General features: G+C 40.2%; 1 protein-coding gene and 1 long non-coding RNA gene across 2 annotated transcripts; one reads left to right on the top strand and one right to left on the bottom strand.

Moving 5' to 3' along the window:
* Positions 1–8,251: 8,251 nt before the first annotated feature.
* LOC103409019 (pyrroline-5-carboxylate reductase-like) lies at positions 8,252–20,831 on the top strand. Its single transcript, XM_029092766.2, has 7 exons — positions 8,252–8,809; positions 8,898–8,946; positions 9,169–9,260; positions 18,796–18,868; positions 19,659–19,779; positions 20,015–20,120; positions 20,489–20,831. Exons 1-7 carry the CDS (start codon positions 8,612–8,614, stop codon positions 20,675–20,677), a joined length of 828 nt encoding a protein of 275 aa, XP_028948599.1. The 5' UTR covers positions 8,252–8,611; the 3' UTR covers positions 20,678–20,831.
* Positions 20,832–21,467: 636 nt separating this feature from the next.
* Positions 21,468–23,356, bottom strand: LOC139191559 (uncharacterized). Its single transcript, XR_011575615.1, has 4 exons — positions 23,271–23,356; positions 23,034–23,155; positions 22,593–22,663; positions 21,468–21,767 (listed from the first exon to the last, which is right to left on the bottom strand). It is a non-coding gene; the product is annotated as an uncharacterized lncRNA (long non-coding RNA).
* Between the last annotated feature and the right edge of the window lie 2,495 nt (positions 23,357–25,851).

The following is a 25,851-nucleotide window of genomic DNA, read 5'->3' as shown; positions in this document are numbered from 1 at the left end:
TAGTTTCATGTTTCTTTGTATTCGTTTGATTACAATGAAAACATGTTATTCTTTTGATTTTTACTTGACAATGACTCAGATTATTTTCAATACAAGCGATAATAGAAGAGGGGGTATTGAAGTCGGGACCTCTGGTGCAAATGTTGACCCTCTTAACCAACAAACCTAAAAATACGTTGTAACCATTATTATGTTTTATACAACCCTGTAAATATTTGGCTTAAAGCATCCACCCGTTTTAGGAGGCAAGGGTAAGGGCAGTGAAATTGCCCTTAATAAGTTTGTTTTTTGAAAATAAAACTCTATGTTTAACTCTGATAATTTTATTTTGAATACAAAGCAAAAGTAGCATTACAAACAAACATAATTAATTAAAAAATATTTAGTTAATTTGTTTAAGTGTGTTTAACTTTAAGCATGTTGAAGAAATAAAATTGTTTTTATTTTTTTTGGTAATTTTTTGGGTTTTTTACTTTTAGATTAATCTTGATCGTTGATTTTCAATTTTTTTTTAAAAAAAAATCAGAGGCACCAAATTGTGCCACGTGGCACAATCTAAAAATTTTAATTTTTTTAACGTCAGAAATTCAACGGCTGTGAGAGGAAGAGCGGGTGGCAGCACTTCTGGGTTATGCACGTAGGTGGGTGGGTCACACAGTGACAACTTCTGTAGCTAATGGGCTCAAGCCTAGGCAACTTCAACAGGGGTAGTTGAAAGGGCAGCAACCTTATAGGCCCAATAGTCGTCCGATTTTTCCTTTGCTGGAACAATTTTTTTTGGATTTGGGGCAATTCAACCTAATTGAAAGGACAATTGGGGGATGGGTGGAGATGCTTTTATAGCCTTAGGGGCAAACTTGTCATGTTATGGTTAAAAATCATGTGGTGGTGAGGCATTCTTGATTGTAGTCCACAAAAGAAGATATTTTGGTGAGTATGATGAAGGCTAGGGTATGAGGAGCACTATAAATAGAAGAGTAAGGGGAAAAAAAGGGGACACTCAATCAAACAAACAACACTACTCAAAATCCAATAGCGGCATCCTCTCCATTCAAAGTTTTATTCAATTTAGCAAGCTCCCTTTCAGTTCATCATAACTTGTGTCTTCACAAGTAATCCTCTTTAAATCATTGCTTCTCTAATTTTCTCTCAATATCAAGTAGCAGTTTACATTATCTCAACTCTCTCAAAATCAAGGCAAGCCACCTAAACCTAAACTCCTCTTTTACATATTTGTGATTTAACCCTCTATTTATGTAAAGTCGTTAATAAGCAAGGCAAAGAAAGAATCTAAGGTTGAGCCACTCTCACCTAATGACATAATCTATTTGTTAGAAGCTAAATAGCGAAATTTCTATCACACACTCACCATCTATTAGCGAAAACTAGTAGTGGCACGCTCGCAATCTCTAATTTCATGTTCATGTGTTCCAACCTACAAGCAAGGCCCATAACGAATTTAAGGGGCGAACAACATATATGTTGCATGAGTTTCTTTCTCTATTTGATTTTATCATTCTTCCAAATAGTTCTAGGATGATCAATTTTTTTGTTTAATAGTTTTGGTTTTACATACTTGAATGCTGGTTAATTATGGTTATTATTGTTGCAGTTTTGCGCAAATGTATGTTGAACAAGATCATCTTACTGGCTATAGGTAATATTCTTTTTCTCTTAATTATTTATTGATTCGGATCAAATTTTGATCAAGTTCTAGTTCATTAACAAGTCTAATTTGGAAGTTGATCAAAATTTGATCCGAATCAATAAATAATTAAGAGAAAAAGAATATTACCTATAGCTAGTGAGATGATCTTGTTCAACATACACTTGCGCAAATCTTTAGTAATAATAAATATAATTAACTAGCATCCATGTATCTAAAACCAAAACTTTTAAACAAGAATCGATCATTCTAGAGTTATTTGGAAGAATGATAAAATCAAACAGAGAGAGAAACTCATGCAACATATATGTTGTTCGCCCCTTAAATTCGTTCTGGGCTTTGCTTGGAGGTTGGAATAGATCCTCCCAATACCATATATTTTTTGTGTAGAAAATAGAAATTGGAGTGTTTTGATTCATCTTTTTAGCTTGTTCTTCTTCACACCTTTATTTGTTGATTTGTTGATCTTGGGCTAGTGTATAGTTACACTATTGTTGGTTTTCACATTAGGAACCCATTGTCCCACACAAGAAAAATAACATATATTCGAGTGGTTTAAAAGCTCTATGGGCACCCTTTCCTTACAAGTTGGTTTTTAAGGGCAAGTTTATGCATCGACTCTTAAATTGGATATGCTAAATTGCTATTCTCCATACCCAACAGTAATAAGTTATGCTTACTATCTAATTGCGAATCAGCCTAGACCATTAGATAGTTCATGAACACTAGAATTTTTTTAGCTAAAATATACATGTTATACTGTTACAGTTTTATTTGGTGGATAGGTGCTGTTATAAATCGAAAGGCTTGTTCCTTGACCAATTTCCAAAATCAATTTGTATGACTTGATAGACAAATCTATTTTGTTCATGTTTGAAAGTCATTCTTGTATATTTTTACTACGGTTCAATAGGCACAGTAACAATTGAAATGACGAATCAAGTATCTAGTAAGTAAAAGAGGAACTTACCCTAACGTTGTTGTGATGTGCTTGTAAAAGTTTTCTAATATCATTAATTTTAGTTTACAGTAAAGTTAACTTTCACATTTTGATTACTTTGTTCAAATCTTTTACTTAGGAATGGGCTAGTCATGGTCAATTTGTTAGTCCCTCGTACCGCTGCAGTCATTGTTGAAGTAGTTTTAGGTTACAATTATTCCTTGTTCTCACATTTGTTATGCTGTCATTTTTCAAGCAAGAGATTTATATGTTGTACTTGATGCATGTTTCTAAAATTGAAGCTTTCTATAACATATGAATTTTCTCATTGTCTTATCTGCAATGACACTTGTGGAGCAAAAAATAATCCAAAAAATTATGGAGGTAACATGTGAACTTTTGGGTAATAAGGACAAAATTACCCTCGAGGCACATAGAGATTCCCACGCGCATGGAACAGACAATAACGGCCCAATCAAGGAAGAGTCAATGGTGATCAATATGATATTTATTCAAATACCTCTCATCACTCTTCATTAATCCCTTATTGATTTTATTTAAAAGGTAACTCACAAAACTTCCTATTTAATTTAAGAATAATTGTCATGTTAATTGCAAGATATTATTTCACATAATATCAAGCAATTATTCTCCAAGTAGCACCATATATGGCTGACCATTCTCCATCCTAAGGGCTGACTACCCTTCTATAAATACCCATCTTATTCCACTAAAATCTTAAGCCATTGGCTACATGCAAACTCCTAAACACATTCTTTTCATAATTCTAACTTTGGCATCAGAGATTCTTCAACCAAAGCCTATTCATTCATCGTGGTTGCGTGAGGCTTTTGGCCTTAATCGAAGATGTTATTGTTTTGCAGGTGTATTTTCGTCAAATGAAGAGATGACAAAAATTTGCATCCACAACACCCAAAAAGCACATATTTGCCTTTGGTTTTAAGCAGGTCACCTTTCATTGACAAGATCAAGCAAATTGAGCCATCCTACATACACTGGCAGATACAATGATTACTTTTGTTCCGACAAACATCGGGGGCAGATGGGTACCAGAAGGACACACCAGCCCATCCACCAAGAACCAGATGCAGGTCTTGTTTTCATCACAACTCCACACTTAAAGTCGTGCCTACTTGCTCCACGGCTCTCGGCTGCCCTTGATCTATCACCATGGCTCCCAACCGTGCTGATCCTGCACTACAGCTCCCAGTCGTGCTACCTTAAGACCCCTATCTACGCCGACCAAGCCCACGACACTTCAAACTTCAAAGCATCCAATAACGAAGTAGAATACGATGCTTTGTTAACAGCCCTACTAGCGAAATACTTAGAGGTGAAGAAGCTTGCAATTCATTCAAATTTTCAGCTAATGATCAACCAAGCCTCAGAAGAACACACGATGGTTCGGGGAGCAGCACATTACATTTCCCACTTACACCTTTACGTGGCTCTACAAGCAGTTCGAAGTCTTAAGCAGATCGCCAAACAAGATCTCACAGGCTGAGGATTATTTCAGTTGTCTAACAATCAAACTTTCCTCAGTTGTGCTCACGACAACAACTTATATGATCTCTAGTGCGAGAGGGTAAACTAATCCACCGACACCAATCTAGGTAAGCTCTCCAGTGCGAGAGGATAAACTAATTGCTCTCCAAAGCGATAGGGTAAACCAATTCCCTAATACCCATCTGCATATGTTCTCTAGTGCGATAGGGTAAGTCAATCCCTCGACAACCATATGGGTAAGCTTTATAATGCGGAGGGTAAACCAATCCTCCGACACCTATATGGGTAAGCTTTTAATGCGAGAAGGTAAACTAATTGCTCTCCAGTGCGAGAAGATAAACTAATTCCCTAACACCTATCTGGGTAAGCTCCCTAGTGCGATAGGGTAAACTAACTCCCCGACACCCATTTGGGTCTGCTCTCTAGGGTGAGAGGATAAACCAATTTCCTTACACCCATCTAGGTAAACTCTCTAGTGCGGGATGATAAACTAATTCCCTGACACCCATCTGGGTCTGCTCTTTTGTGATAGAGGATAAACCAATTCCCTAACACTCATCTAGGTCTACTCTTCAATGCGAGGGGATAAACTAATTCTATGACGCCCATTTGGGTCTACTTTTCAATAGAAGGGGGAAAACTGCTCGTGAATTTCCACACAACTACTCATTTTGATGTGATTAGTTAAAGATTTTCATATTCCACAGATCTTTATCATGTTATGATGCAGGCCACACAACTTATATGATTGAATACTTAAATACCTGCTAAGTAATTGGTTAGGAGGTAGCAGCCGATGATAAACTCAACAGCTCAACGCTGCAAGAAGCCAAAACTCACGGCCATAATGACTCTATGGGATCGTTAGCCTTTTTCGAAGCAGCGTGCTCGACCGAAGGTTCTATGGCTAAAAGTTTTGCAATCGCTTCAAGCAAGAAAAGTTTCAAGAAAAACAAAGATAGAGTAAAGTGAAGAAAGTAGTTTATTAAATTTCTAGCAAATTGATAAACTTATATGAAGGTTGCCAAAATTCGACACAAGCTAAACAGAGAATACTACACATTTAGCAACTTGGATGACCTTGGGCTCTCCAGCAACCATTTTGCACTTAGTAGTTTGCTCACCCGACACTTTATCTTCAGCATTTCTGATCTTGGCAGCACCATCCTCTATTGCTCCATCTACGACAATTGAGAAATCAAACTCAAGCAGTTTTTTCTTCTTGGCAAGCAGCACAGACGTGGCAGCAGCAAAAGCAACAAGCTTTGACGCCTCTTTAGCAGCCGAATGATTTCTTCTCAACTAAAGGTCTAGTAAGTAATCTAATATACCAACATTGCGCATTGGCGTCTCAAGCTGCAACCTTAGCTACGTAGCTGCCTTTGGCTCTAACTAAGCCGAGTAGCCTAAACTATGGCCCATGCCACGCAACTTCATCGACCTATGCCAAGCCAACCTTTGGCTTCAGCAAAGCCGTGACCCCTGCCACATCACCTCCTCAGCCCATGTTGAGTAGACTCATTGCCCTTGCCATTAGATGTGCCGCACCACTCCGACGACTGCCCTGTGACATCAGCACCTAAGAAAAAGACAAAGAAAATTAAGTTTTTCTTACCTTGGTGCAACAAGGATAGGACAAAGAAATCAATGGAAGACGATTGTTTGCACGGCAAGCAAAGATGAATTCTAGGGGAGGGGGAACAAATATCCTCTAGCTTTATCTCTTTCTTGTAGGGATAAATAATTGCCATTCGAAGTTGATTTAATCCCCTATTTAAGGTAGGCTTAAATAGGCTTTGGTGGCCATTTATTTCTCTTTCCTAGAATAATCTAATTCTAAGTCCAAGTGGAAATCTGCATCAAAGTTGGAAATCTCTACACCTATTGCCCTTTCTTGTGAACAACCCAGCAGATGTGGGGGCATTTATGGAGCAAAAAATAATCCAAACAATTATAGAGGTGATACGTGGACTTTTGGGTAAGAAGGACAAAATTACCCTCGAGGCACATTGGGATTTTCACGTGCATGCAACACAAAATAACGACTCAATCAAGGAAGAGTCAAAGGTGATCAATATGGTATTTATTCAAATATCTCATCAATCCCTTATTGATTTTATTCAAAAGGTAACTCCTAAAACTTCCTATTTAATTTAAGAATAATTGACATGTTAATTGCAAGATATTATGCCGGCCATTCTCCACCCTAAGGGTATCCTCCTATAAATACCCCTTTTATCTTACTAAAATGCTAAGCTATTGGCTACACACAAACTCCTAAACACATTCTTTTCAGAATTTTAACTTTGGCATTGGAAATTCTTCGGCCAAAGCCCCCATTCATCGTGGACCCGTGAGACTTTTGGCCTTAATAAAATGTGTTATTATTTTGCGGATGCATTTTCATCAAATCAAGAGATGGCAAAAATTTGCATCCACAACACCTAAGAAGCACATATTTTCCTTTGGTTTAAGTTTCTTGCTACTCTATTGACACTTGGGAAATAAAAAGTTTAAAACAAGAGAAATACACATGAAGAAAACAGGTTACAAACTTTTATTCAAGAATAGAACTAGGAGGAAACTCGATAGACAATAAGCAGTACATAAACCGCATGATCATAGTAGTTGCCGTTATCTGCCAAAACCCGTTTTTTAAGTAAAAAATGTCAGGCAGATTCATGATATGCTACACTTTTTGCCTACGACCTAAGCCTTTGGTTTATAGTTTCTCATTTCGATCTGTCTTTTCTTGTGCTGAAGTTTTATGGAGCAGTATCCATGGTATAATGAAAACAGGAAAACATCGAGGTCAACTGAAAGATCAAGTTGTTTCACTAGGAGGAACCACCATTGTCGGGATTCATGAGCTTGAGAATAGTGCATTTTGTGCAAGCATGACGAATGCGATTGTTGCTACGACTAAGCATAGCCATGAGATTGACCTATGACTTCGCTTTCCACATGTTAATTTTAGCCATAGTAAGGTTGCTTGTGGTGTCGTGACAAATACGATGTAAACTCTATCTGAATGTTGGAAACTAACCATTCACATAAAATTGTAACGTGTTGCTCATTGTTTGAGTCCTCGCCTAGTGCTTGAATGTATATTTGAATGCCATGTGAAGTTGATTATTTTAAAGAAATATAACAAAAATAATTGTAGATGTTCTGCTCCAACACCATGTCAAGTTGGAGTATTCACCTCAAAATTAGTTGACAAGAAGTTGAAATGCTCAAATATTAAGACATTTGATGATCATTTTGTTTAGTCATCTACCTTTAAGGTTGTTTGCTAACGCTACCCACCTATTAGATGTGGGGTCTGCCCTATTAATCTAAGGGTTGAGGGCGAGTTGATACTGAATCTCTCACCCACTTGATTTATTCTCTATACATTTCTCTTATAAATCTACTACTATTCTCTCCCCATCTTTTTAATAGGATAATCTACATTACATTCATTTAAATTACACAAAGGGGAGAATTGTATATTGAACCTCGAGAGCAAAGGTAAATACTCTTAACAATCCACTTGCCTTCTCTTCTCCTTCCGTTGCTGCAACCGAAGCGACTGCTTTGCTGCGCGGTTATGAATTGGGGTCTTCTTTGGGCTATCAATCGGTAATTTTGGAGTCGGATTCTCGCGAGTCCATTGATTGGCTCTCTGGAGCTGTTGATGCTGGCAGTTGGGAAGCTTTTCCGGTGCTGACGAGAGTTAAATTGGTGAGTGAATCTTTCCAGTTCTGTCGCTGGTCTTGGGTGCCAAGAACAGCCAATGGAGCCGCTGACTTCCTTGCGTCGCGGGGTTTTCCTGAGATGGGTTCTCGTGTTTGGGTTGTTAGGCCCCCATCTTCTTTGGTCTTTGTTTTGAATAAGGATGGTCTTCCTTGCCCTCCTTAATTTTGTTCTGGTGGTGTTGGGGGTGACGCTCTTTGTGGGAGTGTCTGTGTACTGGATCCCCTCTCATCGCTTTCTGTGTTGTCTGCCTCTGTGGTGTTAGCCTCTTGGTAGGCTTTCCTGCTTTGGTTTGTTGTTCCTTTTCAAAAAAAAAAAAAAAAAAAAACAAAACAAAACAACACATGTCACACATCATCGTCCCACCAATGCCCATGCTTTCACGTGGCATCCAATCCATTAATCCAATACCAAATCAAATTTCCTTTAGTTTTGGGTTGGAGGATCATACCAAAACAAACAAACAACAAACTAGCCATGACGCCACTAAGTACTACGTGTAATTATATTTTATTTCACCTAGAGGTGAGATAGATATATTAAGTTCAATTCCCATTAAAATAAATTTAAACCACGTCCATTGTTTTCCTGTTGGTATCGTCTGAGAAAAAAATAAAAAATAAAAGAAGCAAACCAGTCGCGACTGACTACTACTCTCTCCCTCCCTTCCTCGGGCCTCTGCCTCTACATAGCAAACTGAATCAGAGGACTTTGCAACGATACGACGTCGCATTGCAGCCATGGAGGCGGTACCCATCCCGACGGAAACATACAAGCTAGGGTTTGTCGGAGCTGGTAAAATGGCCGAGAGCATCGCCAGAGGAATCGTCCGATCGGGCGTTCTCCCTCCCAATCGCATCGCTACCTTCCACCCTGACGCCAGTCGACGCCAATCCTTCGAGTCCTTCGGAGTCCATCTCCTCTCCAAAAACGACGACGTTCGACCCCTTTCCCGCCCTCCCATTTTCCTGTTTTTACACTTCTCTGTATCTAATTGGCCGAAAGACTGAAGTTGCGTCGTTGCAGGTGGTCGAAGAGAGTGACGTCGTCATTTTCTCGGTCAAACCTCAAGTTGGTATTTCCACTTTCCATCGTCTCGGATTTGTTTGGAAAAATGATTTTAATTGGAAGATTTGATTGTTCTTATATATTGGTTTTTTAATTTATTTTTATTTTGGTGTTGGACGATTGAAATAATGTGGGTTGATTGTAGAGGTATATGGGCATGAATGTCTTGGTGGTGATTTTGTGATTGTTTACTAGATAATGATATCGTCGCGGTTTTGATTTCGTGCAGTTAAAGATGTAGTTTTGCAGTTGAGGCCGCTGCTTTCTAGGAAGAAGCTGCTTGTTTCAATTGCTGCTGGTGTCAAATTGAAAGATCTGCAGGTCTCTCACTTACAACTCTTCGTACTTTTATCCACATTGACTGTATGGATTGGCCAAAAACACTCTGTATTTCATTTTTGAACCTCTATCTTCCAATTTTAGTGTGTCAATTTTGATTGTTTTCTATTCAGCTTCTGAAAGGAATCCGAAAGGAAAATGAAATCATTTTCTAAGCATTTTACATGTGTCAACTGCTGATTCCAGTGTTGCACATAGAGTAACCAAGTTTTTGAATAAGCTCTACTCTTAGTACTACGTAAGAAAAGATTAACATGGTTGTCGGGCACAAAAAGGCAAGCGAAAACAAGAAAAATACACAATGCAAGGCATAGCAAAGAGTTCGTGTAGTTATAACTGTTTTCATAGAAGAAAATTACATGTATAACTTTATTTTTTAACACATTATTGCAAGCACATTGGCTAGCCGTACCCCTTCTTCCAGTAAAATTAGCTCCCCTTATTCTCTGTTATTCAACACTGGCCAACCCTCTTTTGCATCTCTGCCCTTTTGCAACTCTCTAGAGTGACTATGAGAGGGCTGGGTCAGAGGGTGTGGTCGCAGAATGGCAGAGTCGGAAATTAACTTTTTGCAAAGGGGAAAAGGGAGGACAAAAGAGCTGGGATGGGCTAATGTAAGTCTTTCATGCATATGTAATCTTTTTGACTGCCGAGCGAATTCTTAGTTCTGCCTCTGCCCTATGGATCTGATTAGAAGATGACAGTAAAAGAGGACATTTGTTCCCAAAGAACATCAAGAGTCGCTCTTTTCTTTGTCTAGTTCCATAGATGAATATATCTATTGTTCTGTTCCACGTTTGGTTTCCTTGCAGTGTCAAGTGAATGGAAAATATGATGCTACTCTTCACCGAATTGTAGACATAGAAAACAAAGTAGGACGGGCTTTTTTCTTCTGGAGAAATGTGAAGTCCTCAATGTTTGGTTAACTATACAGAGGATGAAAGAGCAATAAATAAAACAAAACACACACACTATAATTTGATGAACTGGAAGAGCAATATATCATGTGTGCATCAAATGTCATCACCTTATCATCCGTTATTGAATTAAATTTTGGGGACTTGTAGTTCTCCTCCTTTGAACTCTGCCTGTGTAAGTTTATCTTACATTGCCGGTCCCAAGCCCGGATAAAGGAGGAGGGGGAGGGCGTCAGGTAGTCGACAGCCGGCTCTCCTAGTTTACGTCGAATCCTTATGAAAATGAATCCAGAACGAAATCGCGCTAAAGCTAGGGCGTCACTAGTAAGTGGCGCGCTGTGTGGCCCGAGCACAGTGATAAGTGAGCAAGGGTCACTGTATCTCCATCGGCACCCGGATGCAGTGTTAAACGAGCAAGGGGGCCATAGAAACTTCTTTTCGAACGACTCCACTCAAAGTTGTTTGGGAGCATATGCTCCTATCAACTTTACACAGGACACACAAAAGAAGTACTTTGATCCTATTAGACGGGGGAGGTTGAAGAAGCTAGGACAGAAAGGTAGAGTTCAAGAGAGTAGAATGCGTTTAGGAATGTGGAATATAGGAACCCTAACGGGAAAATCTATGGAAGTAGTGGAAGTTATGGTGAGGAGAAGGATAAATATTATGTGCCTACAAGAAACTAAGTGGGTTGGTCTTAAGGCAAAGGATCTAGAAAACTCAGGGTTTAAACTCTGGTATTCGGGCACAAATAGAATGAGAAACGGTGTTGGCATCATCGTGGACAAGACCTTGACACAAGATGTTGTAGATGTCAAGAGGGTAGGAGATAGAATCATGGCAATCAAGATTGTAATAGGACAAGAACTCATCAATGTGATTAGTGCGTACGGACCTCAAGTAGGGTTGGATACAAGTTCGAAGGAGAAATTTTGGGAAGACCTTGGAGACTTGGTGCAAGGAATTGCTCAGACGGAGAAGTTATTTATAGGAGGAGATTTAAATGGACACGTGGACAAGGAGACAGGCAACTATGGAGGTTTTCATGGTGGCCATGGTTTTGGGGAGAGAAACAAGGATGAGGAAGCTATCTTGGATTTTGCAATGGCATATGATCTCTTCTTAAATGGGGGTAAGGTTAGCCGACATTCACCTCTCCCAGACCCTGCGTAAAGCGAGAGCCTTGTGCACTGGGTACGACCTTTTTTTTTTTTTATATGATCTCTTCTTAGCCAACACCTTCTTTAAGAAGAGAGAAGAACATGTGATCACCTACAAGAGTGGGTCGTCAAAAACACAAATAGATTTTCTTCTAATGAGGAAAGGGGATCGTATAACTTGTAAGGATTGCAAAGTTATACCGAGAGAGAGCTTGGCTAATTAACATCGCTTTTGGCGATGGATGTACATATCAAAAGAGTGAGAAAAAAGAACAAGACTTGGAAGTGCCCAAGGACTAGATGATGGAATCTAAAAGGAGAAAAACAAGCCATTTTCAAAGAGAAAGTAATCACCCAGTGCGTGTGGGATAGAGAGGGGGAAGCTAGCCAAAGGTGGGATTCCATGGCTAGCTGTATCCGAAAAGTAGCAAGAGAGGTATTAGGAGAGTCCAAGGGCTTTGCTCCACACCAAAAGGAATCTTGGTGGTGGAATGAAGAGGTACAAACAAAGGTGAAGGCTAAGAAGGAATGTTGTAAAGCCTTATACAAGGATAGGACCGATGAAAATGGTGAAAGGTATAGAAGAGCGAAGCAAGAGGCGAAGAAAGTTGTGAGAGAAGCTAAGTTAGTGGCTTATGACGATATGTATAAGCGGCTAGATACCAAAGAAGGAGAGTTGGATATCTATAAACTAGCTAGAGCAAGGGAAAAGAAGACAAGGGACCTAAACCAAGTGAGGTGCATCAAGGATGAGGATGGAAAGGTTCTTACTACAGAGAACGCGATTAAAGACAGATGGAGAAGTTATTTTCATATTCTTTTCAATGAAGGACATGAAAGGAGTACTTCTTTAGGGGAGTTGAGTAACTCAGAAGAGTGTAGAAACTACTCCTTTTATCGTTGAATCAGGAAGGAAGAAGTGGTTGTAGCTTTGAAGAAGATGAAGCATAGAAAAGCAGTGGGCCCAGATGATATACCAATCGAAGTGTGGAAAGTCTTGGGAGAGACAGGTATAGCATGGCTCACTAACTTTTTCAATAGGATTTTGAAAACGAAGAAGATGCCAAATGAGTGGCGAAAGAGCACTTTGGTGACTATCTACAAGAATAAGGGCGACGTACAAAATTGCATGAACTATAGGGGTATTAAGCTAATGAGTCATACAATGAAGCTCTGGGAGAGAGTCATTGAGCATAGATTGAGGCAAGAGACACGGGTTTCGAACAACCAATTCGGGTTCATGCCAGGACGCTCAACCATGGTGGCAATATATCTCTTACGAAGATTGATGGAAAGATATAGAGGGGAAAAAGATTTTACATATGGTCTTTATAGATTTGGAAAAAGCGTATGATAGGGTCCCAAGAGACATTTTCTGGAGGATTTTGGAGAAGAAAGGAGTACGAGTAGCATATATCCAAGCTATAAAGGATAAGTATGAAGGAGCAAAGACTGTTATAAGAACTCATGAAGGACAAACCGAAAGCTTCCCCATAACTGTAGGATTACATCAAGGCTCATCCTTAAGTCCTTACCTTTTTGCGTTGGTAATGGATGAGTTAACAGGACATATTCAAGATGATATTCCTTGGTGTATGCTTTTCGCAGACGATATAGTGTTGATAGATGAAACTCAGGAAGGGGTAAATGTGAAGCTTAAGCTTTGGAGAGAAGTGTTGGAATCTAAAGGTCTTCACCTAAGCCGATCAAAGACAGAATATATGGAGTGCAAGTTCAGTGCAAATGGAGGCCAAAATGAGTTAGGGGTGAGGATCGGAGATCAGGAAATACCAAAGAGCGACTGCTTTCGCTACCTAGGATCTATCTTGCAAAAAACGGAGAATTAGATGGAGATCTAAACCATAGAATACAAGCTGGATGGATGAAGTGGAAGAGTGCATCTGGCGTGTTGTGTGACCGCCGTATGCCACTGAAGCTCAAGGGAAAATTTTATAGGACGGCAATAAGGCCGGCGATGCTGTATGGCACAGAATGTTGGGCGGTGAAGCATCAACACGTACACAAAATGGGTGTAGCGGAGATGAGGATGCTTCGTTGGATGTGTGGGCACACGAGAAATGATAAGATTAGGAATGAGGATATCCGAGGTAAAGTAGGAGTAGCCGAAATTGTAGGAAAGCTGAGAGAAAATCGGTTACAGTGGTTTGGACATGTGCAAAGAAGGCCTACTGACGCTCCGGTTAGAAGATGAGACTACGGGATAGAGGTTCAGGGCCGAAGGGGTATAGGAAGACCTAGGAAAACTTTGGAAGAGACTCTAAGAAAAGACTTAGAGTATTTGGATCTAACGGAGGACATGACACAGGACCGAGCACAATGGTGTTCTAAGATTCATATAGCCGACCCAACTCAGTGACTTGGATTTTTCAAGTTTCCAACTGAGAAGTGTTCCTCACTCGAGAAATTAAGGGAACACTACCTCAACCTACATGCTTCACTCACAAAGCTTCAACATACAAGCTTCAACATACAAGCTTCAACAAAAGAAAAATTCAAAGAACTTAATGAAGAAGACTTTGGTGTATTTAACACAATACGTTGAAATGAAGCAAAGCTTATTTATTGATATCTCCGATAAGTTACAAATATGTACATATACATGAGTCAAAATAAACAATCAAGAGGGGGCCTTCACAAAGGTTGCTTAGGAAAAGTCTCAGTAGTTGGTAGAGCCCCAGAAAGAGAAGGCACTGGAGGGTGATCACTCGGAGCCTCGGTACTGGACAGAACCCTAGAAGGAAGAGGTATCGGAGGCTGATCATTTGGAGCTTCATTACGCGGTACAGCCCCAGAAGACGAAGGCAATAAATGCCTTTGGAACAAACCCACAAACCTCTGATGATAAAGTAAAATCTGACCATCAGATTCCTTCACCTGGTCAAGCTTCCTCTTCATGTTTGTAGCATAGTCATGTATGAGCCTGTGCAACTGTTTATTCTCATGCTTGAGCCTTCTTGAGACTCATCACTTCAGCCGCCAATGATTCAACTTGGCGGGTTCGAGCAAATAGGCGTTGGGCCATATTCGACACAGAACCTGCACATTGAACACTGAGAGCCAGAGAATCCTTAACAGCCAACTCATCAGATCGTTTGGAAAGAAGTCTGTTATCTTTGGGAGTGAGAATGTTCCTGGCCACCACCGCAGCGGTCATATCATTCTTCATCACGAAATCCCTAACGGTAAGAGGACCAGTAGGGGATAAGAAGGATGGGCGCCATATGTTGTCTGGAGAAGGCGCGGCTGCCTCTTCACCAAGGTTCAAGTTAAAACGACGGTCGGAAGGGCCAGACATTTTCAAAGGTGTTGAAGAGAGAAAAGGTTGGACAAATCAAGATCTTAGAAGTGCAAGAAGGGAGCTTCTACTGGTGGAGATTCAAGTGTGCTTTGGAACTTAATGCCAACCTCTATAAAAATCTGCACTCGACGGAGCTTCAGAAATCAAAGAGGCGTCTGCTCAGAAATCGAAGAGGCGTTTGCTTTCTCAAAAGCTGGGCTGCTCAGAGACCACGAGGGCCGATCTTAGAGATCGAAGAGGCGTTTGCTTTCTCAACAGTTGGGCTGCTCAAAGACCACGAGGGTCGATCTCAAAAATCGAAGAGGCGCTTGCTTTCTCAAAGGCTGGGCTGCTCAGAGACCACGAGGGTCGATCTCAGAAATCAAAGAGGCACTTGTTTTCTTAGCCTTGTTAGCACCTGTCACATGCACACTCAGCTTTGCGGAAATTACGGGCAATCTGTCGAAGATTTCTGGTGAAGTAGAAAGCACGTGAATCTTACTGTTCAATCATCCACTTTCCACACGCAACATCAGCTCATGGGTACCACAGATAACTTTGCCAAAGATCTGTGACAAAGTTTAGACACGTGAAGCTTGCAACTCCCACTACATCGCTATGACCAAGAAGGGTAAAAGAATAGCAAAGAAACAGCACTAACAAAGTTTAGACACATAAATTTTGAAGGTTTAGCTACCATATTGTTACCCACAAAGGTAAAGGAACAGCACCACTGTTGGATAATTGAAAAGTCCCTGTGTGTCAACCTCTGTGCTCCGTGGCAAGGTAGACTTGCAAAAATACCCAACCTTTACTCACATTCGAGAAAACACTTCCAACAATATTGCTTGCTCCAAATTCGAAGAGGCACCGCGCTCCGAATATCGAGAGCCAGACTCCCAACAGGATTACTTTCTCAAAAATCGAAGAGACACTGCTCTTCGAATTTCAAGACCCAAACTCCTAGCAGGATTGCTTTCTCAAAAATCGAAGAGGCACCGTTCTCCGAATCTCGAGAGTCAGATCCCTGACAGGATCGCTTGTTCAAAAACCGAAGAGGCATCGCTTTCTTAACTTCGAGAGCCAGATCTCCTTGGATAAAGCTTGTCTGTAATCTTCACACGCAACTTCAGCTTTCCAGATACCACATACCACTTTTTCAAAGTGCTCTGACAAAGTTAAAACACGTGAAGCGGGCAGTTCCCACTACAGTGCTATGACCAAGAAGGGTAAAGGAATAGCATTACTACTTGTTGTTAGGGAGACTCCTATATATGTCGACCTCCATCCTTAACGAACAGGCAGACCTGCAAAAATGCTCAACCCTTCCTCATATCTGAGAGGGCACTCCTAACGAAGCCTCTCGAAATACTCAGCTTTCTTTCCCCTCGATAATACCTCTGCAAACAAGCTACACCAGAGCAAGAATATCTCATATCATCAAGGTTAAAAGCAAGAGTATCCCATATCATGCTTTTTCCCTGTCTTTTCCTTTGGCATTGTTCTTACCTGCAAGACAAGGAGAAAAAGAGCAATCACTCAGCACTTGGAATCAAGCTTCCAGTCAGGAACTGACTGCCTGGAACCCCTTACCTGATTACTTACCTGGCATTACTCTCGAGTACTTATCTTTAACATCTTATGCTTCCAGAAAAGATACCACATCTGCCTGAGGAACAGATAGGGCCAGTGAGAAGGATACAAGGAAGCATGTGGAGACGAGCGTAACAGAATAGTGCCGATACTTCCACTACTTTGTCAACAGCAAAAGTATCCCATATCAGCAGGGTCGAACGTACTCTAGATTTGAGGGACTTGTTTTGACCCTCAAATTCTTCAGTCGGCCTTATACTCTGGAGGTAACCAGAAAACCCTCCAGTCCAGTTCAAGAATAAGCCTGTGGAAAGTTACTTCTTCAAAAGCAAAAGTATCTCATATCATCTCTTTTCCTTTTCTTCTCTTTATCCTTCATGCTGCCTGCAAGATAAAGGAGAATGAGAACAATCAGCCGGAACTCGAAATCAAACTTCTGATCTGGGACTGATTGCTTGGAGCTCTGATTGCTTACCTTGTCTGTCACCTCTTTCAGTAGATCCCCTAGATCAGCGACTTGGGGGATTCCTACTACATGGTTTGTATCGCGCTTGACCACGCCTGAAACTACAAGTAAGCTTCAAGTGAAATTGATACATTACCTTGTGCATCTCCACCAGTTAAAGATACCACGCCTGGACGGAGAAAGAGTATTTCGAGACAAGATGCCACATCTGCCTATGAGACATATAAGGCAAGTGAAGACGATACCACACTTCGGTACTTAGAAGTTTCGTGATTACTCAGCGGCTTGGATCTTGCAAGTCCCCAACTGAGGAGCTTCCCCTCCAACCAGGAGGCCAATCACAGAGCGACACGTGTCGACATCAGAAGCTAATCATAGCGCGACACGTGTCAACATCTAAAGCCAATCACAACACGACACGTGTCAATGTCAGAACAAGGCTAGAAACTCTCTTCTATAAAAGGAGATCATTCTCCTAAAATATTTCCTAATACCATTTGTACTAAATCATTCACTTGTACCCACTAAAGGAGAGCTTGAACCTATGTACTTGTGTAAACCCTTCACAATTAATGAGAACTCTTCTACTTCGTGGACGTAGCCAATCTGGGTGAACCACGTACATCTTGTGTTTGCTCTCCTGTCTCTATCCTTTTACATACGTATCCACACTAATGACCGGAGCAATCTAGTGAATGTCACAAACTTAATACTTTCTGTTGTACCAAAGTCTTCACTGATTATGTGCATCAACAATCCTTAAGTCCTTACCTTTTTGCATTGGTAATGGATGAGTTAACAGGATATATTCAAGATGTTATTCCCCAGTGTATGCTTTACGCAGACGATATAGGGTTGATAGATGAAACTCAGGAAGGGGTAAATGCGAAGCTTAACCTTTGGAGAGAAGTGTTGGAATCTAAAGGTCTTCGCCTAAGCCGATTAAAGACAGAATATATGGAATACAAGCGGGATGGATGAAGTAGAAGAGTGCATCCGGCGTGTTGTGTGACCGTCGTATGCCACTGAAGCTCAAGGGAAAATTTTATAGGACGGCAATAAGGTCGGCGATGCTGTATGGCACAGAATGTTGGGCGGTGAAGCATCAACACGTACACAAAATGGGTGTAGTGGAGATGAGGATGCTTCGTTGGAGGTGTGGGCTCATGAGAAAGGATAAGATTAGGAATGAGTGGATTAGACATGTGCAAAGAAGGCCTACTGACGCTCCAGTTTGAAGATGTGACCAAGGGCCAGAGGTTCAGGGCCGAAGGGGTAGAGGAAGACCTAGGAAAACTTTGGAAGAGACCCTAAGAAAAGACTTAGAGTACTTGGATCTAACGGAGGACATGACACAAAACCGAGCGCAATGGCGTTCTAGGATTCACATAGCCGACCCCACTTAGTGGGAAAAGGCTTTGTTGTAGTTCTCCTCCTTTGCTTTCCTTGCAAGTCAGTGTCAATAACAGTGTAATAGTCATTAATCCCATTTTTGAATGTGCCAACAACCAGAAAGAGTATGTTGCTGTTTTTACAATAACATTGCTGACTCTGAGAGATATTGACAAGGCATTTCTCTCTTTCCACAACGTGAATCAATTGCCTACACTTATAATGGTTAGCCACTCCTAAATTTAACCTGTTTTCACCCTTCAAATTGTGACAACACAGTAATGATAAATGAAGTTTCTTATCCCTTTACTTTCGAAATATCTAGAGCCATTTTAGTAATTTGGGGTTTCTACTTTTATGATTTCAGGAACAGAATAATTTGTTTTGGTCCATTTATGTCTAAATAATTATTGGGTTGGAAGCTCTTAATGCTACCAGGGAGGAGTGATCCAGGAAATGGCTTTCCAGTATCTAATTTGTTTGGAAGAAATAATTTTATCAGTTTATACTTTGCAAATAATAATGTGAATTCGTATAACTACAATATATTGTACCCACTATCTCTTGCTATTTCTTGACCTCCGTTCTCTAAGTTCTGTAATACCTACTTGTATGAGTACATCCTTTTCTGTCTTTCTTGACATCCAGTTTTTCATCTATTTTTTCAACAAAATTGTTCCATCCTTTTCAGGAATGGGCAGGTCACAGCCGATTTATTAGGGTAATGCCAAATACTCCTTCAGCTGTCGGTGCAGCAGCTTCAGGTACTTCTGTTATCCTTTTAATATTTTAGTCTTTCATATTGAATGTTAAAAATGTATGATAATCGTTTTCTTTATGGCCTGTAAACTGTGCTTGCTACAGTTTGATTTGTTTAAGTTAACATGTACAATGCTAACATACAATTATATGGTCCATATAGTTATCAGCTTTTCAGTGAAAGCTGGTAATTCCTTCAATAGCATCGGATTCTGTGCATCAATTCCTTGCCAATGGCTCGTTTTGAAAAAAACAAAAAACAAAAATTTAAGATATAGTGGTGGTTTATGTTGTTGGTAGGATTTTTTTTTTCTAAAGTAATATTTTCTTTTTGGCGAGCCATTCTAAAGTAATATTTACTAAGCTTTATGTTATACTTTCTCTCGCCTATAGAACTCTCCCTTTATAAGCTTTATGTTAATACTTTCTCTCTCGCCTATAGAACTCTCCCAATATAAGCTTTATGTTAATACTTTCTCTCGCCTATAGAAGTCCCTATATAAAATATCTACTTTTTGCATACTGAAGAGAAGTATATTTTTAGTATTAATTAGATAAAAGCTTGGAATATGATATCTGGCCACTGTAGATCATGCTGCTATGACATGCGATCGTGACAAGACTTGTGAAATGCTGATTAGTTATGTTTAGTCAATGTATTTTAGAATTCCTCAAGTCTCCCTCTATCTTATGCGCATTTTCCTTGGTTTGTTTTCATATTATTTGTAATTTGGTGTGCCAATATTTGTATAATGGATGAAAAATTTCACGCACCTCTGTCTTCTGGTGAAATAGTTTTGAGCTTGGGAGGAGGTGCAACAGAACAAGATGGGGACCTCATAGCTAAAGTATTTAGTTCAATAGGCAAGACATGGAAAGCTGATGAAAAATACTTTGACGCAGTTACTGGCCTGAGGTATGTGACTTTGTCTATCATAAAATGATTCTGATCCCTACACCACTGCAAAACATTACTTATCTTCTACTGAAATTAGAGTCATTTTTTTGCCTTTAAAGTACCCTGGCACCCTAGCTTACAGAGAAGTTTTTAGGTTCGTCAACCATAAAGCTTTGTCCCAATAATTGTACCTATAACGTGAGAGGTGGACTCATAAATTGTGGGTTGATTAATACGTTTTATTAACATACAGTGGCAGTGGTCCTGCATATATATATTTGGCGATAGAGGCTTTGGCAGATGGAGGAGTTGCTGCAGGTCTACCTCGAGAACTTGCATTGGGTCTAGCATCTCAAACTGTGAGTCTATTTGTATTGTTTGCTGGTTTAGTACTCAAGAAGTCATTTGCATCATCAAACCATCACACAATGTGTCTCTATTTCTCACAAACTTTAACAGTATAGATCTCGGTTTCCTCAAAAGGGGCATAAAATATATGGTTACATGTAATCACGTTACTTTTGAAAGTTAAACCTTTACCAACAAAGGTGTATAGAAAACCTGAAATATATTATTACTCTCAAGTCTCAATTTCCTTTGGAGTTGGATCTTCATGTTGGTGGCTTGAATATCAGAAGTGCATTTGTGAATTCCTCAACATTTTGTCGATTTATTTCTCTTCAATTCCGAGTTGTGGGGAGGTCCGATTCTTTGCGTCTTTTGCCAGGTATTCGGAGCAGCATCTATGGCTTGTCATACTGGGAAGCATCCAGGTCAGCTAAAAGATGATGTAACATCACCTGGTGGAACTACCATTGCCGGGGTTCATGAGCTGGAGAAGGGTGGATTCCGTGGAATATTGATGAATGCGGTCGTTGCTGCTGCCAAGCGCAGCCAAGAATTTTCGAAGAGCTAGACATAGATAGTGACATTCTTATTCCAGCACATATTCCTGTCATCGCAATGAAAACCAGTTTTTGTTCTCTTCCATAGCTTGGGGATAAACAAATCGTTTCCAGAGCTAAAATAAGATTAGTAATAATAAACTCATCTTATTGGTTTTGTGTTCATTACCGTAGCGCCACGGATGCAATTTCAAGCTCATGTCAGCGATTAGAGTTGAGACTTTTCCCGGCCAACATGTTATTTCATGGCCGACCCTAGGTTGTAGTGCCTAAACTAAGCTAGGGTTGGCCATGAGATTTCAAAGGTTGCATCTTGGAGTTGTGATTGATTTAGCAATGAGGAGTTATGATTGATTTCAAAGGTAGTTAGCCTTGAAAATCTTGTCTTCAATCTGGCGTGGTATTTGTTTCATAATTTTTCGTTGTCCTATTAACAAAAACATTGGTTCTAAAATATTTTAGTCTGAGACCTAATACCAAACACTTCACTATTCTTATCCTGCTTAGTTTGAGCTACGTAGGCCTAACAATTTCGTACACGACCATTTAACTCGACACGAAACAACATGAAATTAACAAGTTTCGGGTCTACATACGTTAACAAATTGGGTTGTTATCAGATAACTCAATAAGCACCCGTTAAAATAACAGGTCGGTTTAGGCATACACGTGGGTAACCTGTTAACGACAAGAAAAATATTAATTTAATAGTTTTAAATTACTAAAAAACATACTATAAAATATATTTAGACCATCTCCAAACTTGGGCTAAAAGCCAAGGCCAAACACTCTCCATGACACACCCCGATCCTAGAATCAAGGCGTGCTGGCCGTCACGTGAGTGTGACGTAACCAAAAGTGCGATGCGGAAGCAAAGGATATGAGAAATACGAAGGAATAAAAACCAACTACTAGCAGTAATATCCAACTAGCATGTTAGAGTGAGTTTAAGTGTGCAGTACACAATTTCAGAGCATAAAAACTAGGTGCAGTCAAGTAGGACTATAATTAAATTACAACACCCGCAGGTGAGTCCTACATGCAGGAAGTCTGTCAGAATGCCGAAGAAAACCTCGAGAGCCACCAACCGCTAACTAGAACCTGGAGGGGCGCAAAAACAAAATTGAGTGGGTCAGTAAAACCAAAGTTTTCCAAAACATTTCATTAAAAACATTTCTAACCCCTCACTGTAAAACCTGTATACTTTCCCAGAAAATAACATAATAGTATATAAAACCTCATACGTCACAAATCACCAATCTATCACAAATTCAGGAATATGCCATGCCATAAATGTCAATAACAAAACATGGATGCATCACAATAACAGGTGACATAATGAATCAACCGGAGACCCTGCAGTTGGTCCTGTACGGTTAATTCCATAGCTCAATATCCAACCCAGCCGGAGTCACCACGGTGACCTGTACGACAATACTCTGCCCATAAGTCGGAACTACTTGAAGTAGTCCGTACGACAAGGATGGTGTAATGATACACTCTAGTGCTTCTCTCATCAATCATCTGCGCGCGTAATCTAAGGTCACCTACTAGTCGGAACCACCTCTAGTGATCTGTACGACTAGCATGTCGGAACCCTCTCATGGTCTGTACGACATGCACCTACTTGGATCCAAGGTGAGCGTGCGGTGTGGTGAATAATATAAGCACTAACACCAGGGGTGCAGGTTATAAGCTCTCAACACAAATCACATCATCATTAATTCATATAAACCATATAAACTCACCTGATACTCACCTGTGCGTCCACATCACCAATTCACATATATATATATATATGCATCAATTATCAAATCATATAATTCACAATATGCATGCATGGCATTTTAAAACATACTTTCATTTAAATTCAATTTATGGGAAAATCAATAGTATATAGGCATATACGAAAACAAAACTGCCTACTCATTGGTAAGTCGATGGGTCGTAACCCCCGTGACGTCCCTGGATGCGCTTGTCCTCGAGATAGGTGTCACCTATATGCGAAACAACTATAAAAACGTTAATTTAAGCACATAACCAACAATTCGAAATAACTTCTCATACGGTGCTCAATTTGGGTATATGAATATACCAATTCGACCTACTCGACGTCACGGACGTCGAGAAATTTTTAGAAAAATTTTCTGAGACTGCACACGCCCCCACGCGTCAGGAGGGGCACGGACCCACGCGCCCCCCACGCGTGTCTTCTACCTCGGCTCGCCGGAAAACTGGAGATTTTTCAATCTCCTTGTTCTCCGTTGTTTCTCAACCATTTTCTTCGTATTTTATATCAAAATGAAGCCCTAAGCATGTAGTTTTACGTTATACTACTTTAAGGCTCTAAAAACTACAAAATCTCACAAGAGAAATTCCAAGAAAACCGGCCAAATTCGAACCCAGTGATCCCGACGTCCAAAACCTTCAAACAAAGCACTTCGAGCTTCCTTGGGACCTCACTAAGCTCACTACAAGCTTAGAATTCCCTGAAAATCAACATATTACGATTGCATGAATAGTGACATAAAATGGGGGTTCAGGTTTCACGTCCTAAAACTAGTACCAAACAATTCAGGAGGTCGAAAGGATGAAGAACCATACCTTTTTGGCGTCGATCCGTGAAAGTTCGAGGGTATTGACCCTTGTCCGTACAATTCGAGAGGGAGAGAGAGAGAAAGCCGTGAGGGAGGAGGGAGAGAAGCACGGGGGAGGGAGAGAGAAGGATTGACTATGTGTGTGTGGTCCATCATAACCCATCACCATCCATTTCTTTTTTCCTAACTCCCTAACCACACAAAACATACAACTCAACATTTTTAATCCAACCTAAATTATTTCCAAAAGCTTAGGAATGAATTTAATATGTCCAATATGTCACACACACGCATACCTTAATACCCGCCAAGGGTAATTCCGTCATTTCACATCCCCGATATATAAAAATCCGGAACGGGCTGTGACAATCTCCCCTCCTTATAGAATTTTGTCCCCGAAATTCATACGACCAAACAATCCGCTTAATACCCATAAAATAACCTTGGATACATCTCTCTCATTCGATCTTCTGTTTCCCAAGTAGTTTCTTCTACTGAATGGTTCCTCCACAATACTTTCACCAAGCTCACTGTCTTATTCCTTAGAACCTTGTCTTTCCAATCCAAGATAGTCACTGGTTCCTCATCATACGTCAAATCCGGATTAATCTCCAAAGGTTGAGGAGGAATCACATGTGAAGGATCTGAGACATAATGTCGAAGCATCGAGACATGAAACACATTATGTACCTTAGATAACTCCGGAGGCAACTCCAACCTGTAAGCAACTTCACCGACCCTCTCAGTGATCTCATAAGGTCCTATGTACATAGGACTTAATTTGCCTTTCTTTCCAAATCTCACTACACCTCTCCAAGGTGACAATTTCAAGAATACCAAATTACCCACATCATAAACTCGATCAGTAGCATGTCTATCTGCTAAACTCTTTTGTCGATCCTGGGCCGCTTTCAGGTTAGACTTAATCACCTGAATATTTTGAGTAGTATCATCCACATTCTCTGGGCCTTCTAACACTCTTTCGCCAACCTCTGACCAACACAATGGCGTACGACAAACTCTACCATAAAGTGCCTCAAATTGTGACATACCAATGCTCGAATGAAAACTATTATTGTAGGCAAATTCCATCAGGTTTAGGCGGTCATGCCAAGAATCACCAAACTGTAATACTGAAGATCTCAACATATCCTCCAACGTCTGAATAGTCCTCTCTGATTGTCCATCGGTTTGAGGATGATAAGCAGTGATGTAAAGCAATTTCGTACCAAGAGCTTCTTGAAAAGCTACCCAAAACTTAGAAGTAAATCTTGGATCTCGATCAGAAATAATATTCACTGGAACTCCATGATACTTCACAATCTTCGTGATGAACAACTTAGCCAATTTATTCAGAGGATACTTTTCCCTCACTAGAATGAAGTGTGCTGACTTGGTAAGCCGATCTACAATCACCCAAACACCATCAAATCCACTTCGTGTACGAGGGAGCTTATACATGAAATCCATAGTTATATTTTCCCATTTCCACTGAGGAACAGGAAGTGGTTGCATTCACCCAAAAGGCTTCTTTCTTTCCGCTTTGACTTGCTGACAAACAATACACCTACTTACATATTCTGCAATTTCCCTTTTCATACCCGGCCAATAATAAAATGGTCGAATGGTATGATACATCTTAGTTCCTCCTGGGTGCATCGCATAAGCTGAACAATGTGCCTCATCCAAAATTTCTTTCTTTAATTCCTCATTATTCGGCACATACATTCTGTTCTCCTGCATAAGCATGCCATCTGATTCTCGAATCCTAAGGTCTTTCTTTTTCCCTTCATTTCTCAATTGAATCATTTCTTGAATTTCTTCATCAACCATCTGAGCTTCAAGTACATGATCAACCAAAACTGGCCTGACTTGGAAACTAGCAAGAAAAGCTTCTCTTCGATCTTCTAACTCCAACTTTACTCCAGTAGTTCTCAGTTCTACAAGAAGAGGAACACGGCAAGCATACAAAGCATTGAGGCGACCTTGAGGTTTCCTACTCAGTGCATCAACTACCACATTAGCACGACCCAGATGATACTCAATAGTGCAGTTATAATCACTTAGCAATTTCATCCACCTTCGCTGATGAAGGTTAAGATCATGTTGAGTAAATAGATACTGAAGACTCTTATGATCTGTGAAGATCTTACACTTCTCACCATAGAGATAATGCCTCCAAATCTTCAAAGCAAAGACAATGGTTGCCAATTCAAGATCGTGAGTAGGATAATTCCTTTCATGAATCTTCAACTGTCGAGAAGCATAGGCGATCACTCTATTATGCTGCATCAAAACACATCCCAAACCATTCAAAGAGGCATCACCGTAAATCTCAAAGTTACCGCTATCATCAGGAAGTACCAATACTGGAGCATGAGTGAGGCAATATTTCAATTGCTGGAAACTTTGCTCACAATTCTTATCCCACTCGAACTTAACATCCTTCCTGGTTAACTTCGTTAATGGCAAAGCAATCATAGAAAAATCTTGAACAAACCGTCGATAATAACCTGCTAGACCAAGAAAACTCCGTATCTCAGTGACGGTTCGTGGTTGTTCCCAATTTTCCACTGCTGCTATCTTTT

Source organism: Malus domestica, chromosome 14 (assembly GCF_042453785.1).
Source record: "Malus domestica chromosome 14, GDT2T_hap1".
In the NCBI taxonomy this organism is placed as follows: Eukaryota; Viridiplantae; Streptophyta; class Magnoliopsida; order Rosales; family Rosaceae; genus Malus; species Malus domestica.
The sequence above is the reverse complement of the archived record's forward strand: the minus strand, read 5'-3'. Positions and strand labels throughout refer to the sequence as shown.

Coding starts and splice junctions, on each gene's coding strand:
- LOC103409019 (XM_029092766.2), top strand. CDS start 8,612: ATGGAGGCGGTACCCATCCCGACGGAAACATACAAGCTAGGGTTTGTC. Junction 8,810..8,897: donor TCCTCTCCAAAAACGACGAC/GTTCGACCCCTT, acceptor GCGTCGTTGCAG/GTGGTCGAAGAGAGTGACGT. Junction 9,261..18,795: donor TCAAATTGAAAGATCTGCAG/GTCTCTCACTTA, acceptor CATCCTTTTCAG/GAATGGGCAGGTCACAGCCG.